Below are 26758 nucleotides of genomic sequence, written 5' to 3' on the forward strand. Positions count from 1 at the left end.
TTTTGAACTTGCAAAGACTTGCAAAGTTTTTTCTATTTTTATATTGTGAGGCAGCTCCATCAGACATGAATATCGCTTTTTTCAACTCTATTGTTGTTTTCAAAAAACTCATTAATTTGGCAATGAACACCTGAACCGCAACAGTATCATGATGGAGTACTTCCGATATTATGATGAAGCTGATATTCTTAAGTGTTCCAGATTCTGAATAGTAAACAACGAAGAAATGAATGGTGGCTTGACTATCATTCCAATAACTACACGAATCACAAATTGATATAGACGTATTAAAATGAGCTTGACTGTTCAATATTTTTAATTTTGCAATAACATTTTCGTTTAATTTGCGTAAACTTGATGAGCACCGATGATCAGGAAAGGGTTTATAGCATTTGGGCTTGGTGTATTCCATTTTCACTTTATTCATCTTCACAAAATGCAAACTGTTACTAACATATCTGGAGTAGTGCAATCGTATTTATATACGAAAACAGATATTATAGGTAACCCAGAAGTTATTGGTTGCGTACTTCACAAACAGTTATTATTAGTAAACAAGTAGGTAGTGTTGCACGACAAACATATTTTTTTATAAAACATTCGGCAAGGGAGAACGTGTAGGTAGGCTAAGGTTTAGCGCTTGAGTTATTTATCCAATCGTTTTGTTGTCAAAATGACTTTCTGCATCTTTTGAAATCATCAGAATACAATAATTTTGAGAAATGTTTGAATTAGAATTTTTTATAAAAAAATTAAACTACCATAAAAATATTATTTTTCATTTCTCCATCCTGGACTTCTTTTCAAAAGTTGCGTATTAACGTCAAGTTTCTTTAAAAAAAAATAAAAAAAAATTAAACTCTTTTTTTTTAAATTGAAATTTAATGTTTATTTTTATTTTTATTTGGTCAAAAACATTTTTTTTGTTCAGTGTATATTTTTTTATGGTGAATTTCCAATTCCCTACAACTCATTCTCAGACAGTTCTTCTATACAACCAACGGTTTCTGGGCTACAATGCTTCGAATAAAACCTGTGCCAAAAGGCATACGCCCTTTTAGAATGTAACTCATGGGTGTAAAAAATCTCTCCATCTGTGAAAAATGCTCAGTTTGCTAAGCCAAATACGTGTGCAAAGTTTCATTCAGATCAAAAATGGTCGATATTCGACCATCGGTCATTTCGCGCGATTTGTCTCTATAGACTCTACTACTCTTCTTTCGGCAGTTATAGCCGCCTGGATAGACATTCATTCAGCTGTGTACGACCTTTTTTCTGGAATTTTCCATAAGTGAATGATCAAGTAGGGGGATGAAAAATAACTAAGACAGATAATTGAGTTTGATAAATGTCCCATAGAAGGTAATCATGTTAGCTTCCTCGCAAAAAAATTTACGTCCTTGCGTGCGGCCTTCCGGCAGTTAACCAGAATATTCGCCATGGCGGACGAAAACATGCGTGTTGGCATGTTTTTCAAATCTTTCTTCGTTTTATTAATCAATTCCTCCTCAGTTCTCGCGACGAAATCGTTTGAGTTGATCTTAGGCTTTAGGTTTGCCCAGAAATCCTTGATTGGGTGCAACTTAGGGACGTTGGGCGGGTTCACCAACTTGGGTTCCACATCGATTTTCAGCCGCTCCACTCCTCCAACGATCGCTTCGAGTAGTGGGCCGACGCCAGATCCGGCCAGGACACCGCCTCTTCGCCCTTATAGTATTTCTTGATGAACGATGTAACTTCCGGCAGGCACTTCATACTATAAATTTCCCCGTTCACGGCCAGTCCGGAGCGAAAGAAGAGCAACTTTAACATCCCTTTTTCGCTGATTTTCAGCCACAGTAGCACCTTCTGGGGGAACTTGGTGTATGAAATAACTTTCACATCGGTGCTCACTTCCTTCGTGGGGGAGGTAAAATACGATGTGCCCTGCCAGTCGTTGCCAACCAGGGTGAGACAGGTCTCGTCGTCCATCACCACCGCCACGTCGTGATTTGCCGGGAAAATCGACTTTACCATCTTATTCAACCGCTGCCGCTGCGTATTACCTGCAGCTCCGAGAACGGGAATGCTGCTTCCTGACATTTTCACTGTTTGGCTGGTTGCACCGACCGCCTGACCGAGCGCTCGCAGCGATGTAGCCACTTTATCCTCGGTCTTCCTCTTCTGCATCCTTTGGAGCTTCTTGTCGCTCAAGGTTGTCGGCCGTCCGGAACCGGGCTTTCTTTCAATGTCCTTTTTCGTTGTTCAATAGTGCCAAGATGATGTAGATGCCGGGACGGGCGTATCCGGTGTCCAAGAACTGCCGCACGATGTCCTTTTTCGACGCAACGAGGTCCCGTTCTTTGAACTCGCACACTTCTGAATAGAGTAGCTTCACTGTTTTTGCCATCACGGTTAGAGTTCGACTGATAGAACTGTCAAATTTTTTTGATGATTCATGGGTATGATTGATGCTGCATGTGTAAACCCATGAAAAATCGTCAAAGCAAACGTTTGACAGTTTTTTTCTATGCAATAAAAAAGTTTTTAGGCCACAGAGCTTTGCACGACGTGTATGCTGAACTGAATACCTCCTATCCCGCTAATAACTAAGGTCTAATAACCTTTTTCATCTGTTTGTCACGAATGTTCAAACAACTAAAACATGACGAAAATATCTAGAATGATTAAAAGCAAAGTAGGCAGTGTGACTTTGCACTCGTATCCAAGTGAGTTTTAAAACTTGCTTGAACATTTATTTTCGGTTTGCACGTAAACCCTACTAACAGTACATTACTTTTGAGTTAGATTTGAGTTTGAATCCTGCATAACAACAATTGCATAAAAATCGAATTGCGATGAAATTCGCGCCGCGTCTGCTGCAACAGTTTGTTGCATTGTTCTTTGAAAGCATAAATTCGATCTAAAAACAAAACTCATCGCGTTACATCATCACCTGCATCGCTGGATACATCGTGCACTGCATGCATTGCACGCATTTAAACTCAATCGATCAGAGTGTGTGGTGCAAAAAAACTCAAACTATCGAGAGGAAGCAGATTCAAGTTGAATTCAAATCTGGAAAAGTGTTACTCAGTTCAACTTTGCACGAGTTCATGCCATCACTGATTAAAAGTCAATGGCAAAAATGTCCAATTCAAAAATTTAAAACTATCGAAAACGGTGGCAATTTCAAAAATTTTGAAAATGTCAAAAGTGTTGAAGGTGTTTAATTTTTTTTTACTTTTATGGCGACCGATCGTTAATGACTGTTTAATACAGAATACTTCTCCCCATCACTCATTCTTGGACTAATCTTCTCCAAATTATAACTTTTTTGACCCATACAATAAATTTCAGAGCTGTAATGTCTAAAGCAAAGTTGTTCTATTATTTATTCTTCATTTTATAGAAGCTGCGATTTTGTGATTATTCCTCTAAAAGAAAAAAGCGAGTTTTACTCTTCTACATTTAAACATTTTACATTTAAAAATCCAATTTGCTGGACACACTTGAGGTAAATTTCATAACATAAAAAAATGCCGAAGACACCATATTTCTACTGCCTATTCACATTCACTTTTGTGGTGTTCTCTATAAAATGCACCTGAAATATTTTTCTAAAATAATTTTTAAATGCGATTTTTTCAATGTTTTACAATGTTGTTTGCTATGTGAAGACAAAAAAAGTTGTTTGCTATAAAAAACATACAATTTTTCCGAAGAAAGTTTATTTTTAGATTTTTTTATTTTTTATTATCTTTTTATCTTATTTATCTTGTAATTTTTATTAAAATAATGCGCTTTTTCCTGTGTGGACTTATCACTGCGACCAGAGAAGCCCGGGTGTTTTCTGTACCCCGCACTTCATATAATTGGCAGTATCACTATTGAAGTAAGTGATCATTCATATCCGTGCTTGTTGTGTGTGAGTTTTTCACCTTTCCGTTTCAAGCTTACTGCTCTACTATACCGAGCCTCTGCCCATACTAACAATATCGCCTAATTACAATTCCCTGGAGAGAACATTCATACGTTACTCGCACCAGTTTTATTATAATAGAGACCTATTTTTGTTAGAAGGAGAGTCAACAGGGGTATTACTGTGGAATTCAGATTGAAGGAAGGGTATGTGATTGGGAACCTGAGAATAAACCCATGCTAAAGTTCTTTGACAACCAAATGGCCTGATTCTACTAAGATTTGAACCCATGTCCACCCGCTTACCAAAGCGGACTCTCTAACCTTGCGGCTTCCGGTGTTTTCAGTGAAATTGTTAGTTTTGTTATAGGAAATCACTATAAAAAATTGCATTTGATAAAATGGTTTTTTGGGGCATCCTGTAGAAAACTCCATAAAAGTTTATTTAAATAGGCAGATGAAAGTGTGGTGTTCTGGACAAAGTTGTTTCTTATAAAATGTGCAACAACTTTGCCCAAAAATGTGAATTTTTTCATACAAGAATGAGAAAAACAAATTTCGTTTCTCACCCGATTCCAGCAAATCAGCTCCAGTCATTTTTATTCCTGACTTTCTTTATACAAAAGCATAATGTACCTTAAAAAGTAAGAACCCCAAGTTGATTCACTAGAGTACATTATAAAAACCAAATGCATAATTTTCTTGACTGTTTAACGAGAATTTCGCTCGAGCTAGTTTTTAACATTTTGGTCTTAGGGTGAAGGATATTCTTCGTCATATATTACATTAGAAGCATTACAGGTGAACTTTCTGCAGCAAGCAAGAATCACGAATACTTTCTTAAATTAATTTTGAAATCATACTTCCGGAAACGTCTTCGCTGCTTGTGAAACTATTGCGGAGCTACACCTTCCAAATATTACCTCTGCATATTGCGTTCCCATGCCGCCATATACGGTAACACGAGTCAAATAGAGTTTTGCAAGATGCAAATTTTCACTCGGGAAAATTATTGCTCACTGTCGGTGGTGGCTTTGCTACTACTAGCAGAGAACGTCTTTTACATTGCCCTTTTACCGAAAGTTACTTTTTGTTTCGCATCGTTGGTATCTGTTGCCGATACTTTCTCCCAGACTTAGAGTCCTCGGAGACTGGAATTTATATTCGCAATATATACTGCACTTACTGAAAACGTGCTGCGAACTTTCTTCTGACGGCTAGCTTTAGGAGCATCCTTTCGCTTTTCGAAAAAAACCGCAAGCAGACCGTAAACATAATGCATATGCTCGGTGTTACCTATATGCTTTTCCCTGCCATTTCTTCCCTTACTTTGCTAGCTGTTGCTAACTGATATGCCCATGTGGAACGGCAGGCAGATCGATGACTTCTAAAAACCAACCGTCGACTTACTGCCTCTCGTTTTGTTGCTGCTGGTCCGATGGGCAACTGTTTCCGTTATTTCCGGACGGAGGCAGATGGATATTGATTTCGTTTACTGGTTCTGTGACTAGCTGATCTGCCAATTCACGCCACCGAGAATCGATTTGCCTGTCTGTCGTGAATACGACGGCAGCGAAACGGTGGAAGGATTTTTGGTCGTCGGTCTGTACGGGGAAATAAGTTTATACAGGTTTACTGAAGCGAGCAAGGATAATGTAAGCTTTTTTTACGGGTCAGAGGAGTTTCTGGAGGGTTGTTTGTGTAGTGAAAAAATCGATTTTTTTCTCTCTTCGAGAAAAAAACTGTTCACAATTGAAAATTAAAAAGTTATTCGAGCTGATAGCTCATGCCACTTACTAGAATGTTCTATCTGCCATTCATATATGCTTATGAAACTTTTCAATATTCTTTTTCACGGAACTGCATTTAAGGACGAAAGTCGCAGAAACTTTGCATCGATTCGATTACGAGAACCGCTTCGCTACAGTTTCTGACAGATCGATAATGACACAACAGCAAAAGTTACTTTCTCGTTGAAAGGTGCCCTTTCTACTGTACGCGATCCCTAGGCATCCGGGGCGCGAGCAAAATTGTAAAACAAAAGAAAAAATTTTGCACACCATTTTCGCTTCTACCTTCTATCTACTTACCTACCGCTTCTAGCAACAAGCACACGCGCAAGTGACTTGCAGAGGAGCCCCATTAAAAATGCAACGGCACTTGCAGCAACACATGGAAAACTTTTCTCGTCACTACCTTCTGTACCCATTCCTACTCGTCGTTTGCGCCGTCACCTCTTGGGGTACTTCCGCTCAGACAAATAAAGCCACAACCCTGATAATCACCGTATTTTCTTTAGTATCACTCAAACAATCCTGCACAAGAAAATCTCAGCTTCAAAGGAGAACCCTTCCGTAATGTTCTCTACTTTTGCATGACCTGTCATCGTTTTGCAACATGTAATAACTATCGTAGCAAAGCATCAATTCCTAATCAAATGTAAGTTTTTGTTCAACTATTGAAACGTCAAGAAAGGTGCAATATGTTTTTAATAAGGTTCAAAATTCCAAATCAAAGCCAATTCTGCTGGTGATGCGGTTTACCCTACGGAAATTCACTTAATAGTTTCCCGATTCAATACACCACTTGTATGCAACTGTCGCGTGATCCAAGAACAAAATAGCTGAAGGTACAACAGAAGGAAAAGTTTTCCGCTCCACCTCACTCAACCAATTGGTTTCACCAGGCGGTGATTTTCTGCCTGCATCTATGTGGTTTCGTTTTCCACGCTATACTAAGTGTCATTTTTCTTCCTGCATTTGAGTTCACAGTACGCTGGTGATGATGTCGGCTAGGGAGCCTGTAGAACTTGTTACCCAAGTTCGATACAAGAAATCTGGTTTCGTTTAGCTTGGTCAATGATAGACAAAGAAAATGGCATAAAATCGACACGATTGTTTAACTTCAACTGCAGCGAGTTTGAAGTTACTCGTGCACAGGGACATATCAATTTAGTTGATGGAAAGATACTGGGGGTGGATCTTCTTTGCTGTCATACCTGTACTTGAACCTTTGACAGCACTGGCGATTACTTGCTTAACGGGTCGGCAAGGACTTGTTTCCATTGCATTTCCTAAACTTCGTGTATTTACAAACAATATAGTGATGTGACATGGCCAACAATTTTTGGTGAAATGATTAGATAAATTAAGGGGCGGTTTTTTTTTAGTCCCAAGTAGTTAGAATAGGTGAAATGATTAGATAAATTAAGGACCGGTTTTTTTTTAGTCCCAAGTAGTTAGAATATATCTCTTCAAGATGCTTTCGTGTCATTGCAGCGCCCCAGAGCGTTGCGAACACGAATCTGGCATCTATTTTTTGTTTGGGGCGTCCATAAAGCACGAAGTTTAATTTTTAATGTTTCTTGGCACTTTTTTCCTTACATCTTTTTTAATAGAATTATATGACCTTTGACCACAAGTACTCCCTAGTAACAATATTGGTTTTATCAAAGTTTTATAGCCCTCAAGAAAGCCAAAACAGCGCTATAAAACTTTGATAAAACCCGTTTTGTTACTTGGGCTGCCACTGGGCATCTTCCCCATTGAAGAAAATTATGTAATTTCTGGACGACCCAAACAAATTTTGCCTAAATTTTGAGATATTGGCGTTTTACATGTGATGGAAAACTATGCATATTGTCAAAAATACCACTAAAGCTCAATATCTCCATTGCGCAGTGTTTTATTTTGCCGTTTGTGCGTCTAATTTCATAATAGTGGTTCAAATGATGTTTATTGCCATTAGGTATGTTCGGAGGAGTTTCAAAATATTTAAAAATGCATCTTTTAATGCAGAAAGATGGGTGATAAGTCCACCTATGAGTTAGATAAAAAATTAACTTTTCAATCAGAATAAGATAGACGCATGGTGTCTTCGACAATGTTTTAGGTTATATCAAAACAAGAAACTTTACCGAAGACATCATGTTTTCATCTCTTATATATTACGAGCAACATTGAGTTATCAAATAGAAGGCACTAAAAATTCCAATTTCCGTTTTAACTTTTTTCGCAATTTTTTCCGAATTTTTAAACCTTCTACTAAGTTATCAGCCATCTAAAAATGCATTTGTTTTCTGAACATTGCTATTTTTTATCTCTCAAAATAAAACAGTTATTTAACATATTCGTTAAAATGCATAATTTTCCATCACATATAAAATGCCAATATCTCAGCTCCCCGATAAGATATCAAGTATCTCTTTGCATGTAAACTTTCGTCGTAAATCCCGCTTTGCAATGAAAGTTTCAGTTCTTGATCAAAATTTTTTTTTTATTTGTGTTTTGTAGGGTTTTATCTAAAAATTATTAGAAAAATTAATTTTTTTGAGATGTTCAATGGGCTCTGGGAGTCAAAAAACTTAATGCATGCTTAACTGAATCATGCAAAATGTTCAAAAAGAACTCCACAAAAATAGAAAAATATGTAGAAAAATTTAGGAATCGAACAGAACGGAAACAAGAGCAAAATAGTGGGTTTGTAGCTGAAAAAAGTCATTTTTTCATAAATCACGTTTGGGCAACCTAAAAACAATTTTTTAGAAAGTCGAAATGTTCTACAAAAATGCTATAAATAACATTATCTTTCAATTTAGGGCTGAGCACCTTGACTTTTTCAACATCGATTTTGTTTGGGACACCCTAATATATATATATATATATATATATATATATATATATATATATATATATATATATATATATATATATATATATATATATATATATATATATAAATTATGCCGTGATTTATCGCGGGAACTAAAAAAAACTTTATTACTACGATTAACACTTTACTGTCCGATCACTACTGAATTACACACAAGACTGAATTGAAAATTAAATCTAGAAAGCTTAAATAAACTAAATCCGCTGACTCGTCGTTCCTCCGGTGGTTCAATTCTGATGCAGCCTTTGTCTGCGTGGTTCGATCGAATCCTGCAGTCGTCATCGATTGTCAATTTATGGTTTCGTTGCTGGTTTGGTTCCTCCGCTTGTTGCTACGGGCCTCAGCTGGGTTTTTGCTGACGTCTCGGCTCCGGGTGCGCCTAGGCCGGTCGGTCGTGGTGTAACGTCTCCCCCCTTAGATTGTCGTCCGTCCTCGGACGATTTTTCGAAAAGGACGAGCCTCGGTAAGGTTGCGGGTTCTCCTTTTCCAATGGTTCCTTTAGGTTCCGTGGTGGTTTCAGCATGCTTATGGATTTTCAGGATGGTATCTCCCTTAGATTTGGTTCTTCTGTTGATGATATAAATTGCAAAAGAGCAGAAAAAGGTTAGTGTGAGGAGAATTCCTCCTCCGATGGTTGTTGTCCTCTTCGAGCGATGCAGGTCCAACTTTATCTCTTGAAGACTGTTTAAGTGTTCCAGTTTGATGTGGGTGATCTCATTCCGCTCTTCCGAGTAGTTGAGTTGAATGAATTTCCTTCCATAGATTGGTATGAGGTATTCTTCGTGGTCTGTTAGATGCTTTTGACCATTAGATGTGAGATTCATCACCTTAATCGTACAATTGTCTGTTTCGACAATAGTCGGGGTGTTGACTAATCTCGAGTTATTACATGAGTCGGAAATCAATACTTGTTGATTCGTATCCAATAGTATGATTCCTTTTTTGATTTCTTGTATTCTGATATGTTGCCTGACGGGTTTTAGGACACATTTTGGTGTCAAATGATTCAAAAGGTTGTTGATACAGTCGTCTTCGATAAGAGTTGTTGCTTCGCAGATGTCACAAATGTGCTCTTGTTTATAGATAATGTCTCTGTGCTTTGCCACCAGCTTGATGTCTGTACTGATTCGTGTGTTGTTTAAGTTGAGCGTCTGGATGTTGATCAGGTCGAACTCGTTGTCTTCTAGGATGGGTATTTTCGCCAAAATTAGGATTTCGTCGCCTTTTACAATTACGCTTCCTGAGCTGTATTGGAATATTTGATCTAAGTAATCCAGATTCAATTTTTGTGCTTTAAGTCTGTTATAAATGTACAATTTATCATCTAATGAAAATAAGTTTCTATTCAAAATGTTTAGCTTTGCAAATTCGATTTGTTCTTCTACGCTAGTGAGAATTTGAATTAACATGTCAAGGTTCATAATAAGATTAATGTATTCCAAGTCCGTATTGGTCGTAAGTGAGTTATTATTTTGGTCTACAATTTGTTTGTTTATTTTCTTGAGAATATCTGTAATATTATTCAGTTTATTCTGAATTCTTTCGTTTATAATTATTTGCCTTGATAAAGATTGAGAGAGTAAGTTTCCCTGCTTTTCTAACGTTTCTAAATTATGATTTATAATTTCCATATCATCGTTATCTGGATTGCCTGCAATAAGTTTAATTACTGATCCTAAAGCGTTAACTAATGCTCTTCTATTTCTGCGGGGATATAAACTCAACAATTTTCCTCTTGCGTATTGGATTTTGTAATCAAGGGTCCTTCTGAGATGATCTATTATTTTCAGGTTTTCTGTCGTTTTTTCTATGTAGTCAATGTTGTTTGCAATGGATTTAATATTGATTTTGTGTATAACTCTCTCAAACCCTATTCTTATCCTAACTTGTTTTAGTTTTATGGCAATTATGCCATTATTATATGATATTTCTTTAAATTTTGTGCCGTGTATTAGGATGATGTAAGTTAATCTGTAACGAGAGTTAAGTTATTGATTTAAACGATTATTTTTTTTATTCTGTTTTTGTGTATTTTTACGTCATTGATGTCTTTAAATGTAAGATCGTTATTCTCTTTTATGGTAGTTATTTTGTAAGGGTTTACGTCTTTAGTTATTCGTTGGGAAATTTTAATGTATTTAGCATCGCCTGGGTTGTATTGTTCAGGTTGTTCGTTATCTTTATTTTGTTGTTCATATTTAGCTTTCCTTTTATCCAGTTCGATTTTAGCCGCTGATTGCAAGCTTTTAAATTTTTCCGAAATTTCTTCCATGTTTGTCGAGCCCGAATGATTGAATACCAAATTACGCGGTAAATTTTTTTATAGCGGTGTGAAAACTGTTGTTATAAATATCGACGGCGATATTAATTTGATCTCTTGTAGACAAATCGTTGAATTTAATTTTGTTTGTTCGATAAATTTCGATTAGGGTAGAATGAAACCGTTCTACAATACCGTTTGAATTTGAACTACTCGCGAAATGTAACTCGACTCCTAGGTCGTTAAGGAATCCGATGAAATCAATAGACCTGAAAGAAGGTTCCTGGTCACTCACAATAGTCTTCGGTCTGCCAAATTGTCTAATGTGTTCTGTAATAGCATTTTTTACGTCCACTATTGTTCTAGTTTCCAAAGGTATGGCATTTGCAAATTTGGAAAACGAATCGATTATGGTGAGCCACTTTTGACCTTTTAAAAAGAATATGTCAATGTGGACTCGATCGAAAGGGTTATTGCCGAAAATGCTTTTTCTTATCAAATTCGGTGGCTTCCTGTCATATTTGGCTTTTTTGCAGATATCACAGGAATCTATCAAAATTTTAATCTTTCGATCAAGTTGTGGGAAGAAATATTTTTGCATTATCTGGTTCTTATTTTCTTTGATTCCTCTGTGGCCACGATTATGAGTTTCCCTCACAATTTCATCCTGTTGTTCATCTAGGCGTATGTCCTCTAGAAGGGTTTCTGAAATAAAAACTTTGTAGGGGCTATTAGTTGAAAAATGTTTCCGGTAAGTTTCTTGAACTAATTGAACTAAAGAGATTGGAATTTTGAGGCAACTTGAACCTCTGGGGTTAAGAGTCCGCTTTAATATTTCTACTATTTCTTCTTCCGTATAACTTTGTTAGACTATTATGTGCCTGTGAAATTTGGGAAAGATCTGTTCATATGCCGTAATCTCTATTTTTCCGATTTTAAAAATAATTTGGGTCCTGAATGTGTTGATTGGTCTCTCAGTGCACGGAATAAAGTAATCATCGCTTGTATCCGCTGAGTGTACTGTCATGTCGTCACTTTCATCATCTGAAAGTTCCTCTTCTCGTTCGGAGGGTTCCACGTTTAAAGACATCGATGATTGTGAATGTGCGTTTAATTGATTATGTTTTTTTTAGGTTTATCCGAGACAACGCGTCTGCGACGACGTTTTGTTTCCCTGGTTTATAGATTAATTCGTAGTCAAATTCTTCTAAAGCCAGTTTACCTCTTATGATTCGGTGATTTGCATTAGTCATAGAGAAGGTAAGTGGTTGGTGATCTGTAAACATTTTGAATTTCCGTCCGTATAGATACGGTCTGAAATGTTTGACCGCCCAAACGATTGCCAAAAATTCCTTTTCCGTTGTTGAGTATCGTTCCTCTGTTTTACTTAAAGTTCGCGATGCGTATGCTATGGGTCTGTCATTGCCTGCGGGCCCTTGCGACAGTACTGCCCCTATTGCATAATCGCTTGCATCGGTAGTAAGAATAAATTCCTTGCTGAAATCGGGGTAAATTAACACAGGATCTAGCGTTAGAATTTGTTTACACTTTTCGAAGCATGCGTTTATTTCGGGTGTTATCTCAAACTCCGCGTCTTTTCTAAGAAGTGCTGTCAACGGTTTCACTATTTTAGCGAAGTCTTTTATAAATCTCCTATAATAGCCTAGCGTTCCTAAGAATTGACGAACTTCTTTTTCTGTTTTAGGGATTGGCCATTTTTTTATGATTTCTATTTTGTCACTGTTTGGTCTTACTCCATCTTCAGAGACAGTATGACCTAGAAACTGCGTTTCTTTTTTAAAAAATTCGCACTTGTCTAGCTGAATTTTTAGTCTAGCTTCTTTAAGTCTTTTTAGAACTTGTGCTAAATTTTTCTTGTGTTCCTGAAGTGAACTGGAAAATATGATTATATCGTCCATATAGACGAAACAACATACTCCAATTAAATCCCTTAGTATACAGTCCATTACCCTTTGAAAAGTTGCCGGGGCGTTTTTCAACCCAAATGGCATGCGAGTAAACTCGTACTTTCCTCCGTTCACAGAAAATGCTGTTTTCTCTGTGTCTTCTTCTGCCAGCTGGATCTGGCGGAAGCCAGAAACTAAATCAATAGTTGAGAAATATGTAGCCCTTCCCAGTTTATCCAAGATGTCGGTAATCTCGGGTATGGGGTACTTGTCGTTGATAGTTTTTTCATTTAGCTTTCTGTAGTCGATCACTAAACGAAATTTCTTGTGACCAGATGCATCTGCCTTTTTCGGGACTATCCATACGGGTGAGGTGTATGGTGAGATTGATTCTCTTATAATTCCATCGTTTAGCATCTTTTTAACTTGCTTTTGTACTTCGCTTTCATAAACGTAGGGATATTTATATGATTTCGTATGGACTGGGATACTATCTACCGTTCGAATTTTATGTCTTATTTTGTGTGTGAATGACAGTTTGTCGGACTCCACGTATAAAACATCTCTGTACTGATCGATCACCGTTTCAAGGGCTTGTTTTTCTTCCCTATTCATGTGGTCGTCACGAAAGGTATAGTTTGTCATGTTTATTTGCTTTGGCAATTCGGTTAAATCGAACGGATCCTCATCCATTTCGATTTCACTCGAATTTATTTCTTGTGAAGATTTTGAGAAATTTTGAATCGCTACAAAAGCTTTATTATTGCTGCTTCTGTAGATACCAGGTAAAATAGTGAATGAATTGTATTTCTTTTCATTCGCTATTATGAAATCACCGTTCTTTTTGGTTTTCAGTGCGATGTACTGAAATTCTTGTTCATTTATGTTAATTGCTTGCTCTTCAGGGATTTTTTTTTGCATTTTTATTGTTTTTCGTCCGATTTTCAAGGAATTATTACGAATGTCGATTTGAGCATTTAAGTCTCTAAATGACTCGTAACCTATTAATCCATCGAAAAACTTGTGGAATTTAAAAATATAAAATTTCAATTTCTTCTTGATCTGAAATGGATCAAAAGAAGCTGATTTGTTTATTATGTGTGTTCCACTTATATTCGTTACCCTGATTCCATTCTCAGTTCTGCAATTTTCAATGTTTACGTGCTCGGGTGAAATATAATTTTTGTTCGCTCCCGTGTCGATCAAAAATTTCATCTCACCTTTCGAGGTTTGAATTATTATATAAGGTACAAAATTGTTATTGCTTTTTATATTTTTCGACGTGGCTCTTCTACCACTCCTCGTCGACGAAGTAATCATCGTCTTCCGAGTTCAGAGCTGATTCCTCCAGCTGATTAGAGGTGTCGTACTCATCCTCGTAGTTTTTGCTGAATTCGCTTTCTTGTTTTGGTTTGGTTTCGTGGTTGTTCACCTCCGTACGGGACTTTGCGGTTTTCATTGAAACGTCGTCGTCCACCGGTGGACCTCTAGGGGTTTTAAATTTCCCTGATCCGTTCGGTTTCGCGTTGAACGTGTTACCGTGCTTGTTGTTGCTGTTGTTGTTGTTGTTCGTGTAGTTGGGTTTTGTATTCGTCTGATTACCGTTGTTGGAATTTGAAAACGGTTTTGAATTGAATGAATTGTTAGAGGTTGAACTGGAATGTTTGTTGAATTTTTGCCTGTACGCGGCATTCGCGTATTGCGTTGTTATAGCGTAGGCTTCTTCCAATGTTTTTGGTCGATAGCTCCTCACATGCATAGACAATTCGTCTGTGAGGCCATCTATGAATCTAGTAAGCGTCATCAAGCTTACTAAATTGTTTATTGCCTTAGTTGCATTCTGATAATCTTCCATCGTCGCCGCTGTCGATTTGATAGCGGTGTCGATGGTTTTGATTTTATTATAATACTCAGGAATTGTCTTTTTCCCTTGTGTTATGTAAAATAATGATTGGATGTGTGACGTAAGGTCACGTCTATCCCCGTAGGAATTCAAAATCACCTCTTTAATTTCTAGCCAGCTGTTCGGGTTGCCAGCAGCGATCAAAATCTCTTTGGCTTCGCCCGTAATTTTATTTTTCACTGCCCTGACTAATTGGCTATACACTGGTTCATCTCGGTATCTTCTAAAAAGTTCGAGAGTATTTTCCGCGTCTTCCAGCCATGCATGGGTCTCTTTTTTATTTCCACTAAATGTTGTTAGATTTTTGATTGGGTCTGGAGTCCTGAATTGCATAAAAGGATCATCCGCCTTCTCTTTTAAATTTCTGAGTTGTTCAATCAACTCATTTTGGTTCTGGGTTAAACTTCTTATGTGCTGAAGTAAACCCTCAATTGTGATTGCCGGTTGTGGGGCTGGTTGAGGAGCTGGTTGTGGCTCTTCTTCATAAAGTTCTGGGGCTGCGAGATCTGGTGAGATCATTAAGACGCGCTCGGCCATTATAATAAATTAACTTCGTTTGCTTTGTATTGCGTATAGATTTGTTGTCAGTATTCACTTACACTGCACTTTCACGGTTAGTTGTTAGTTTTGTTTTTTCACTTTGTGATATTTCAGGTGTCCGCTTACCGCTGGTGGGGGCTCGCACCTCTGAATTAGTATGGTTTTGTTTGTGTTAATCTTAGAAAAATGATTGTGGTTACTTACAGGAAGATTACTGCTTTCATCTCCTGGAGTCTTGGTGTGAAGTGACGGATGGATGGGGTAGGTTTCCAAATGGCGGGATCGGTCCTCTGATATCCGCAAGTCCTTGATGTTCACTCAGGGGTTGTTCTTGCTGGGTGTATCAGTTGTCTGCCATAGACGTGGGCTGTTCCTCTTTGTAGAACTCGGTGACTGTGATACTAGATATTCACTCTGTTAACACTGTTCACTTTGTCTAACCACTTGGCCTTGAGACTGCGCCAATTATGCCGTGATTTATCGCGGGAACTAAAAAAAACTTTATTACTACGATTAACACTTTACTGTCCGATCACTACTGAATTACACACAAGACTGAATTGAAAATTAAATCTAGAAAGCTTAAATAAACTAAATCCGCTGACTCGTCGTTCCTCCGGTGGTTCAATTCTGATGCAGCCTTTGTCTGCGTGGTTCGATCGAATCCTGCAGTCGTCATCGATTGTCAATTTATGGTTTCGTTGCTGGTTTGGTTCCTCCGCTTGTTGCTACGGGCCTCAGCTGGGTTTTTGCTAACGTCTCGGCTCCGGGTGCGCCTAGGCCGGTCGGTCGTGGTGTAACGTATATATATATATATATATATATATATATATATATATATATATATATATATATATATATATATATATATATATATATATATATATATATATATATATATATATATATATATATATATATATATATATATATATATATATATATATATATATATATGTATATATATATATATGGGTTCACTAAAACCCCTCCAGTCTCCAGCCCATAATACTCCCCGAGACCACCGCTAGGTATTGCTTCGGGGAGCGGCTTTTGTGCTCTGTGCACCCTCTTGGTTCTATAGATCTCTTTGCTAACTTAGCTAACTAACCTGGAGACTGGCCGTTAGCTAACACTGGCGTATCGGTGGTCAACCTGTCGCCTGTTTTGCAATTCTAAAACTATTTGAGAGGCGGCTGTACAAACCGCCCTCCAAATGTTTGGGTCTTTACACATCCTCCGAACTAGGTTGTCCGGAGTGGTGTCTGGCCCGCTCACTACCATCATGTCGCTCCGCGCATGCACAAAACGAGGGCACACGAAGAAGACATGCTCAGCAGTTTCTTCCGCATCCGCGCACTCGGGACACATGGGGGACCCCGCATGCCCGAATCTGTGTAGATACTGCCTGAAGCAACCATGACCTGACAGAATCTGTGTCAAGTGGAAGTTAACTTCTCCATGGCGCCTCCCGACCCATCCGGATACGTCCGGAATAAGTCGATGCGTCCATCTACCCTTTGCGGAATTGGACCATTCCTGCTGCCATCTGATCATCGAGAATGACCTTCTGGTGCCTCGTATACCCCTTGTGTCACGTTGATCGAAGCATTCTACGTCCTCCTTAATGGCTATGCTGATAGGCATCATGCCGGACAGAACGCAGATTGCGTCGTATGACACTGTACGGTACGCGCTCACAACCCTCAGGCACATGAGCCTGTAGGTACTTTCCAGTTTTCGACGATGACTGTTGGTACCTAACGCTTTGGACCACGCTGGCCCACCATACCTAAGTATGGACGAAACCACGCTGGCAAGAAGTTTACGCTTGCTGCCATATACCGCTGAGCTATTGGACATCATTCGAGATAGTCCTGCAGCGGCCGTTGAAGCCCTCTTACAGGCATAGTCGACGTGACTCTTAAATGTGAGCTTATCGTCAACCATAACCCCCAAGAGCTTCAAGGAACGCCTTGAGGTAATGGTGCAGTCACCGACTCTGACCACCGCCTGTTGCTCTAATTTGCGGTTGTTCACAACCGTAACCTCCGTTTTATGGTGCGCTAACTCCAGTTTCCTAGAGTGCATCCAGTCTTCGACCTTGCGTATGCAGTGCGCGGCCGTCAACTCGACCTCTTCGATCGACTTGCCGTAGACCTCTAGCGTGATGTCGTCTGCGAAACCGACGATCACAACCCCTACAGGGAACTTTAGTTTCAACACCCCGTCATACATGACATTCCACATCACCGGGCCCAGGATGGAACCTTGCGGTACCCCTGCGGTGATTGGGACGCACCTCTGACCCTCCTCCGTGTTGTAAACTAGTACCCGATTAATAAATATATATATATATATATATATATATATATATATATATATATATATATATATATATATATATATATATTTTTTTTTTTTTTTATTCTCGCTTATTTTCCGTCGGTCTAGTTCCGCCACTGTTGTGGCCAATCACCGACGCCCAGGGAAGCGACTCCGCACCCAGGACCCTAACTCACGACCCGTTCATTAACGGACCGGCGCCAACGGCTTTACTTCCTCATGCGATGGAAGGCGTGATCCAAGAGATTTTTCGCCTCAGAAAATCTCTCGGTGTCGGCTAGGATTGAATCTAGACCAGTTGGGTTGGTTGTGAGTGGATCACGCCACCTCACAACCACCGACACCTATGTCGGCGGTGGGATTCGAACCCAGGCGTCAAGCGTGGTTGGCGGAGACGTTACCAACCACACTAGGCCCCCGCGTATATATATATATATATATATATATATATATATATATATATATATATATATATATATATATATATATATATATATATATATATATATATATATATATATATATATATATATATATATATATATATATATTTATATATATATATATTTGGCAGAGCTGTATGCCACCACGGGTCGGTATTTGGCGATTACCGTAGGCCACGGAAGAGCTAACTGCAAGAACGCAGTCCCGGACCATCAGCGAGAGCTAGCCTAGGTTGTGGTGAGACTCAGGCATTGGGCCGCCGAATTCTCACAAAAGCCACATAATCCGGAATCAGCTCTGACGGAGCGAATAGTGCCACTCCCACCACCCAAATGCACTAATTCGCCCATTGGGATTGATGCCAGTAAGTTCCCAATTACGGTAACTGGTCGCAACGCCATATGATAAGAGTCGGATTTCGTTTTCGTACCACGATTCTGGGCTGGCACCTGCGCCGAGCTCCCTTAGTAAGGTCGTGTGACAACGGCTTGAAACGGCGAGACAACAACCGGTGCAGGGGTCTCCGTCCCGTAAAACCTGGCAGGCCTTCCAGTACGTTCCAAATTCATTGCCCGGTGGGAACCGGGCAGGAGTGGGATCAGATGTCCTTTCCTGACTTGCGCCGGTCGGGGGTGTCATAGTTGCTCATAAGGCGCTATGGCAGCCGCCCCTAGCCATGGCCTCACTGCTTCGGCATAGACTACCATGGGACCAGATAGGCGACCACTCCAGTATGGATAAGGATAGCGGCTGGAAGGGGGACCCAATTAACAAGAATGAATATTGAAAAAAATGAAGATCAACAATTGGGCGCAGATGGGTTGAAAAACCCGTTTGCACGAGGAGGCATCCAGAGGTCTCCGCCGAGAAAGGCGGAGATGGATGCAGTAAAGGACGCCTGCGAAGACGGCAAAGGCAGTACGCCTACCGGATCGACGCAAGACATCGCAGTGGCTGGTCCACTGTTGATAAAGGCGGTCGGAAGACAGCGAGACACGCTACCGAAGGTAGTAGCGCTGTCGGAGCAGCTCGATGCCATAATCGAGTTTGCGAAAAGTCGCACCAACACGACGAAGTACCTGAAGCAGGCTCTCTACATGCTTCGGTCCTCCGTCGATGCTGCGAAGAAGGAGCACGCCGAGCTCAAGGCAAGAGCGGTGGCTGCAGAGAAGAATGCAACGGAGGTGACCGGAAGGGCGACGAAGTCGGTCCAAACGGACACCTGCACGTTTGCAGCGGTTTGCGCCTCCGGGTCAGCCGCAAAAAGAGCAAGGCAGTCTCCGGGGGAAGCCCCCGAGAACAGCAAGAAACGGTTGGTTGTGCTAAGCCCGCGAGATAGCACACCAACGGCCTCCAAGTCCGCCGAAAAGTCTGCCGAAGTGGAAGCTACGGGAAACCCTTGGGTTACCGTGGGAGTAAGGAAGCGCCAAAAAGACAGCAAGCGCAACGACGAGAAGGCGACAAATCGTCCAAAAACGGGAAAGAAGGCGCGAAGCAGGGGCGACGCCCTCATACTCAAGACGGAGGGGTCCAAGTACTCCGAAGTCTTGAAGAAAATGAGAGGCGAAACCCAGCTCAAGGATCTGGGAGCGGATGTGCGGACCATCCGTCGTTCTCGCACCGGCGAGATGATCCTTGAGCTCCGTAAGGATGCTAAAAACAAGGGCGCTGCCTACAAGACGGTAGCCGAGCAGGTCCTCGGGAAAGATGTGCAAATTCGGGCACTCACCTCAGAGGTGACTCTCCAGCTCAAAAACCTGGATGAAATCACCGAGAGGTGCGATATTGCACAGGCCCTCAAGGAGAAGTGCGGAGTGGAAGTAGCCACTGAGGTAATTCGCCTCCGAAAGGGTCCAGCGGGGACCCAGGTGGCCACTTTCCGGCTTGCATCGGCCGATGCAACTCTGGCCCTGAAGACAGCCAAACTTAAGGTTGGCTGGTCAGTATGTCCCCTGAGCATACTCCAGCAGCCGGACGTTTGCTTCAGGTGTTTCGAGGGAGGACACAAGTCCTGGACCTGCAAGGGGCCCGATAGGAGCCAGTTATGTAGGCGTTGTGGTGGTGCTGGCCATAAAGCTAAAGACTGCGGGGAGCCTCCCAAGTGCTTGGTATGTACTGGAAAACGGGACGCCAAGCACTTTATGGGAGGCCCACGGTGCCCAGCCGGTAAGGCGGCCACGAAACCACGGGCGTGAGGGTGACACAATTGAACCTGAACCATTGCTATGCGGCACAGCAGCTGCTATACCAAGCAGCGTCTGAGTCGCGGTCGGACATCGCAATCGTATCGGACCCCTACTGCATTCCTCCCGGAAACGGTAATTGGGTTGCAGATAAGTCCAGTACGGCGGCCATATGCACGACCAGCAAGTTCCCGGTTCAGGAGGTTGTGTCAACCTCAAATGAAGGATACGCGGTTGCCAAGGTGGACGGAGTGTTCTACTGCAGTTGTTATGCTCCGCCGCGTTGGTCTATCGAAAGGTTCACCCAGATGGTCGATCTGTTATCTATGGAGCTGACGGGACTAACACCCTTAGTAGTGGCGGGCGACTTCAACGCTTGGGCTGTTGAGTGGGGAAGCCGCCGCACGAACCGGAGGGGTCAGATCTTGTTGGAAGCTTTGGCAAAGCTCAACCTAGATCTGGCCAACGTTGGAACCAAGTGTACATTCAGCAGAAATGGTGCGGAGTCGATCATCGACGTGACGTTCTCCAGCCCAGGACTGATCGTGAACTGGAGGGTAGACGATGGCTACACCTATAGTGACCACCAGTCGGTCTGCTATAGCGTAGTCCAGAACGTGAGGCGGCAGGCGACGGGTAGAGCCAATACTCCGACCGTCCGCGGGTGGAAGACATCGCATTTCGATGCCGAGGTATTTGCAGAAGCAATGAGAAGAGAGCGCGAGGGGGGCAGTTGGCTCCGCCCGAGTGCTGACCAATTAGTTGCCACATTATCGCGGGCGTGCGACGCCACCATGCCTAGGACCCGCCAACCTAGGAATGGTAAGTCACCGGTATACTGGTGGACCGACGCGATAGCGGACCTCCGTAGCGCGTGCCTCCGTGCAAGACGGATGTTGCAACGTGCACGTACCGATGCACAGAGGGTAGAGCGCCGTGTAGTATTCGGATCTGCAAGATCGGCGCTTAAAAGTGCGATAAAGGCGAGCAAAAGGGCCTGCTTCGATAGGCTATGCGCGAGTGCCAATACGAATCCGTGGGGCAACGCCTACAGAGTCGTAATGGCGAAGACCAAAGGCGTGTTGGCGCCTGCAGAGCGATCACCAGCGATGCTGGAGCGCATCATCGAGGGACTCTTTCCACGACACGAGCCAAATCCTTGGCCTCCGGTTGCTGAGTCTCACGTCCGACGTTCCAGTATCTCAGACACAGACCAGGGATGGTCGGCCAACCTGCCGGGCATCCAATCCGTGAGATACGGCAGCCGTGCAGAGGTTGTGGAGGAGGTAAGGGTTACGAATGAGGAACTCATCGTGATCGCCAACTCCCTAAAGGTGAGCAAGGCACCGGGACCGGATGGAATCCCGAACTTGGCCATCAGGACGGCCATGAAAGTGGCCCCTGATCTATTTCGAGCAGTCATGCAGAAGTGCCTGGATGACTGCCTCTTTCCGGACAGGTGGAAGCGACAGAGATTGGTGCTGTTGCCGAAGGCTGGGAAACCGCCAGGGGACCCATCGGCATACAGACCTATCTGTCTGCTGGACACTAGGGGCAAGGTGCTTGAGAGGATTATCCTCAACAGACTGGTGAAGTACACAGAGGGTAAAAACGGTCTGGAGAGTAACCAGTTCGGCTTCCGGAAAGGTAGATCCACGCTGGATGCTATTCTCTCTGTCACCAAGACGGCAGAGGTAGCACTCCAGCGTAAGAGTTGGGGCATTCGCTATTGCGCAATCGTCACGCTTGACGTGAAGAATGCATTCAATAGCGCCAGTTGGGACTCCATAGCGCTCGCGCTTAGGAGCATCCACGTACCGGTGTCGTTGTACAAGATTTTGGAAAATTATTTCCAGAATTGGGTACTAGTTTACAACACGGAGGAGGGTCAGAAGTGCGTCCCAATCACCGCAGGGGTACCGCAAGGTTCCATCCTGGGCCCGGTGTTGTGGAATGTCATGTATGACGGGGTGTTGAAACTAAAGTTCCCTGTAGGGGTTGTGATCGTCGGTTTCGCAGACGACATCACGCTAGAGGTCTACGGCGAGTCGATCGAAGAGGTCGAGTTGACGGCCGCGCACTGCATACGCAAGGTCGAAGACTGGATGCACTCTAGGAAACTGGAGTTAGCGCACCATAAAACGGAGGTTACGGTTGTGAACAACCGCAAATTAGAGCAACAGGCGGTGGTCAGAGTCGGTGACTGCACCATTACCTCAAGGCGTTCCTTGAAGCTCTTGGGGGTTATGGTTGACGATAAGCTCACATTTAAGAGTCACGTCGACTATGCCTGTAAGAGGGCTTCAACGGCCGCTGCAGGACTATCTCGAATGATGTCCAATAGCTCAGCGGTATATGGCAGCAAGCGTAAACTTCTTGCCAGCGTGGTTTCGTCCATACTTAGGTATGGTGGGCCAGCGTGGTCCAAAGCGTTAGGTACCAACAGTCATCGTCGAAAACTGGAAAGTACCTACAGGCTCATGTGCCTGAGGGTTGTGAGCGCGTACCGTACAGTGTCATACGACGCAATCTGCGTTCTGTCCGGCATGATGCCTATCAGCATAGCCATTAAGGAGGACGTAGAATGCTTCGATCAACGTGACACAAGGGGTATACGAGGCACCAGAAGGTCATTCTCGATGATCAGATGGCAGCAGGAATGGTCCAATTCCGCAAAGGGTAGATGGACGCATCGACTTATTCCGGACGTATCCGGATGGGTCGGGAGGCGCCATGGAGAAGTTAACTTCCACTTGACACAGATTCTGTCAGGTCATGGTTGCTTCAGGCAGTATCTACACAGATTCGGGCATGCGGGGTCCCCCATGTGTCCCGAGTGCGCGGATGCGGAAGAAACTGCTGAGCATGTCTTCTTCGTGTGCCCTCGTTTTGTGCATGCGCGGAGCGACATGATGGTAGTGAGCGGGCCAGACACCACTCCGGACAACCTAGTTCGGAGGATGTGTAAAGACCCAAACATTTGGAGGGCAGTCTCAAATAGTTTTAGAATTGCAAAACAGGCGACAGGTTGACCACCGACACGCCAGTGTTAGCTAACGGCCAGTCTCCAGGTTAGTTAGCTAAGTTAGCAAAGAGATCTATAGAACCAAGAGGGTGCACAGAGCACAAAAGCCGCTCCCCGAAGCAATACCTAGCGGTGGTCCCGGGGAGTATTATGGGCTGGAGACTGGAGGGGTTTTAGTGGGTCCGGTCACTGATTCAAACCAACCCCACACTCCCTGAGGTTGGTCACCTCAGGGGTTTGGATGCAAATTTCCCCTCCACCTGAAAAAAAAAAAAAAAAAAAAAAAAAAAAATATATATATATATATATATATATATATATATATATATATATATATATATATATATATATATATTAGGGTGGGTCGATTTAAAAATCGCTTAGGGACATATGGTTTTCGGATTTTAGGGATCAAAATAAGATACTTTTCTCAAGAAACCATACCTCTAAAATGAATTCTTATGTCCCTTGTACTAACGTGTAGGTACCCAAAAGGTCAAATTTCAAAAAATCCTGTTTTGACCCATTTAGAGTGACCCAATCGAGTCCAAATGTATGACCGACCCCCACTAACTTTGGAGGGCTGACCCACCCATGCTAGTGTTACTCCCCTGGGACCCCCCTAGGGGGTCTCCCATACAAAAATATCAAAAAATCACCATTTTTGGCACTTTATATGACAAAAATCAGTGAAATGGCTATTATTTTTCCGCACAAATGAAGTTTCTAGGAAAAAAATGTTTTTTTTTTTGTTTTTGGATTTTTATTTTCTCTTTAAAAATTTATTCGATCAGAACATAGGAAAGAAACTAAAAAATTATTGTTTGAAGTCTTTTTTGGTTTCAACACTGGGCAATTTCGCACGGCTTTCTAATGTCGCCTCCATAACAGCCTCTACATTTTCCGATATTACTCGTTTGGAAACGCTAGCTAGCAGTTGAACGTGTTGTTCCGTTCCTTGTATATGTAATGGAATATGCGGATCAGTAAATGGTGAATCATCTTCATTTAAATATGCTATCAATGTTTCATAGGGAATGATTCGCGTGAATGGTGATTCAAATACGTTATTTTTATCAGTCAAATCGATCATTTTCGTGTAATCGAAGCAATGGAAGTTTATATCTGGTTTTTTATATTCTCTAAGTTCCGATGGGTCTTCAACATTGTCTCGATATCGTAAAATTTTCTTGATAGCAGAGTCGCGCACCTCTTTCCTATCATCAAACAACATTGATAGCAAGATATTTTCCGAATGTGCAAAATATGGATTATTTTTAATTACATGATTGACAACAGTGCGTAAATTTGGCTCCAGAGATTGTGCCCAAGTAATGTACTTGAAAAATAATACACTACCGTACACGACAGAGCTGTAATACTTGATATTAAAATACATTGGCACATAAACCTTAATTATAAATTCAACCAGAATTCTTAAATTTTTAGGTGGTTTTTTCATTGTCACATATAATCGTTATAATCTAGCGGCCTTGGTGAGCCAGCGAGAATGTACAATTTTCCCTGGTTTTATGTTAGCCAGATCCACAGAAACCACGCCATTAGAAATTGCATGTGCCATGTCGTATAAGTACTGCGAATCGGTGGAATATTCGTGCTGTTCTGCAACAGGAGGCATATTTTCCAACGCCATTCTCTGAAAGTCGCTCACCACCTAAAAATATATAATAATTAAATAAATTTATTATGATTTCACCATTCAAAATGTTAGAAAATTATAATAAATGAGTGACAGCAATGACTGACCGGAAGAGCTTCAGAATTTTCAATTTGCTTGCTTAGTTTCCCGGTTGTTGATGTTGGTCCAGTGGTGGATGATTTATCCAAAACCCCAAACAAATGTCGAAACGGAAGTTCGTTGAAGTGTAGAAGGCAAACAAACCAATGCAATGGTCTTTTTAGCAGCAATTCGAATCTTCGTATAATTCCACCGTGTGTGCCAGTGTTTGTTGGCTCACCGTCAGTGCATATGCCAATCAATGCATCCAGAGATATGTTTTTATCGTTGAAAAATTCATTCAATTTTGTTGTTTTGTATTCAGCACTTTCCTCTACCAGTCTTGCGTAACCAATCAATCGAGAATTCGGTTCTCTCAAAATAACAAGGTGAGGTTCTTTTACCATCCTACTATGATACTAACCATCAATTTTTTCTCTCGTATAAGTATCATCTTTTCTGCCGTCGAATGAAAACGCTATTAAACTGGAATCATCAAACCTTTTGCGGAGCACTATTCGTCTGCATTTCTCTCTTACGAACTTTCGATTTATCCATGATGAGAGGTTCGCCATGCTGATCTTTCATTTCAAAATCTTTGAAAAGACTGGTTGCCAATGCTGACGCTACTCTATCAGACACACCAAATCTGTCACACATCAAGGCAAAGTTAAAACAATCGTATCTTTCTGTGTATTGTGAACTTGTGCTTCTATTCATAACATCTTCATCAACCGTCATCGGTACGTCTACGTATGTTGTATCATCGGGATCTTCGTATGTTGGCATTGTTGGCATTGATGACGATGTCCCTTGCTCTTCAATTTCCATCAGAAATGCATCAATTGTTAGTCTTCTCTGTTTATGTTGATCGTGCATAAACTCTTTGAGGCGTTCTGGAACCAAACCGCAGTTACATTGAGCTGCCGTCAAATCGCATTTACATGCTCCAAAATAAAAAATTTCGTTCAGAGTACCGGTAAACACTAAAAGGTCTCTTTCGTCTTCTTAATTTCGGCTTGGTATTTGTCAACCAATCTATTCAATTTAACAGCAACATATTTTTTTTAAATTATTTCCATACCAAGTTTTTCCCAAATTCCAACCAACCTATCTGTTACGTGATTAGAGAATTGTTTATAAGAAAACTTTTTTTGTTCTGTTTTTGCACGTTCGCTTAAGTAAAAATAATATCTCAAGATATCCAGATCGGTTGGTAAATTAATATCATTCAAATCAGAAGACACACCAACAAGAGCAACATAATGCTTGGGTATATGACTCATTGGGTTTTCGATAGCTGATGATGTTGTTGCTATTTCATCTTGCGGGTTCATTGTAAACAAAAAAAAATATATTTTGACTTTAACAATTTTCACTTTTACTTTCAGGTTTTTATTTTAGGTGTTGACTCTTTGGCGGACGATGTAGAATGATTTATGTTGACGTTTCTATCCTATACGAAACCTACACTAGTTCTACACAGAGTGAATAGATAGAGTGACGCAGAGAGAAATTCAGTCAAAACAGCAACACGGTTTTTTTATGTATCCACCAAAATATTTTTCTGGCAGCCCCTTTTTGCTCAAGTTCCAGTTGACTTCAACGGAGTGTTGTTATTGTCAGAGTGAAAGATAGTTATTGTATTTAAATTTAAAACAAGTTCGTTTGATAAAGTTTGATAGAGATAGATAAAATGAAGTGCGTTTTGTGTAATAACAAAAAACAGTAAGGAATGTGAGTTTTTTTCGGTTCCCGAAGAATCCGATTGTGAGGAAACAGTGGATGGATTTTTGTTGCCTCCCAGCAGACTATTTCATTGACGAAAACACCCGACTTTG

At 41.3% G+C, this 26758-nt stretch overlaps 2 protein-coding genes across 15 annotated transcripts in view; one reads left to right on the forward strand and one right to left on the reverse strand.

Moving 5' to 3' along the window:
• Positions 1-26758, forward strand: part of LOC129727911 (polypyrimidine tract-binding protein 2) — a 594233-nt gene that overhangs the window by 438210 nt on the left and 129265 nt on the right. The gene's annotated exons all lie outside the window — the stretch shown is intronic.
• Positions 24060-25444, reverse strand: LOC129727993 (uncharacterized). The gene is made up of 2 exons (XM_055686336.1): positions 24947-25444; positions 24060-24854 (listed from the first exon to the last, which is right to left on the reverse strand). The coding sequence occupies exons 1-2, from the start codon at positions 25322-25324 to the stop codon at positions 24657-24659; spliced, it is 576 nt and encodes a 191-aa protein (XP_055542311.1). The 5' UTR covers positions 25325-25444; the 3' UTR covers positions 24060-24656.

Source organism: Wyeomyia smithii, chromosome 1 (genome assembly GCF_029784165.1).
Source record: "Wyeomyia smithii strain HCP4-BCI-WySm-NY-G18 chromosome 1, ASM2978416v1, whole genome shotgun sequence".
Classification (NCBI taxonomy): Eukaryota; Metazoa; Arthropoda; class Insecta; order Diptera; family Culicidae; genus Wyeomyia; species Wyeomyia smithii.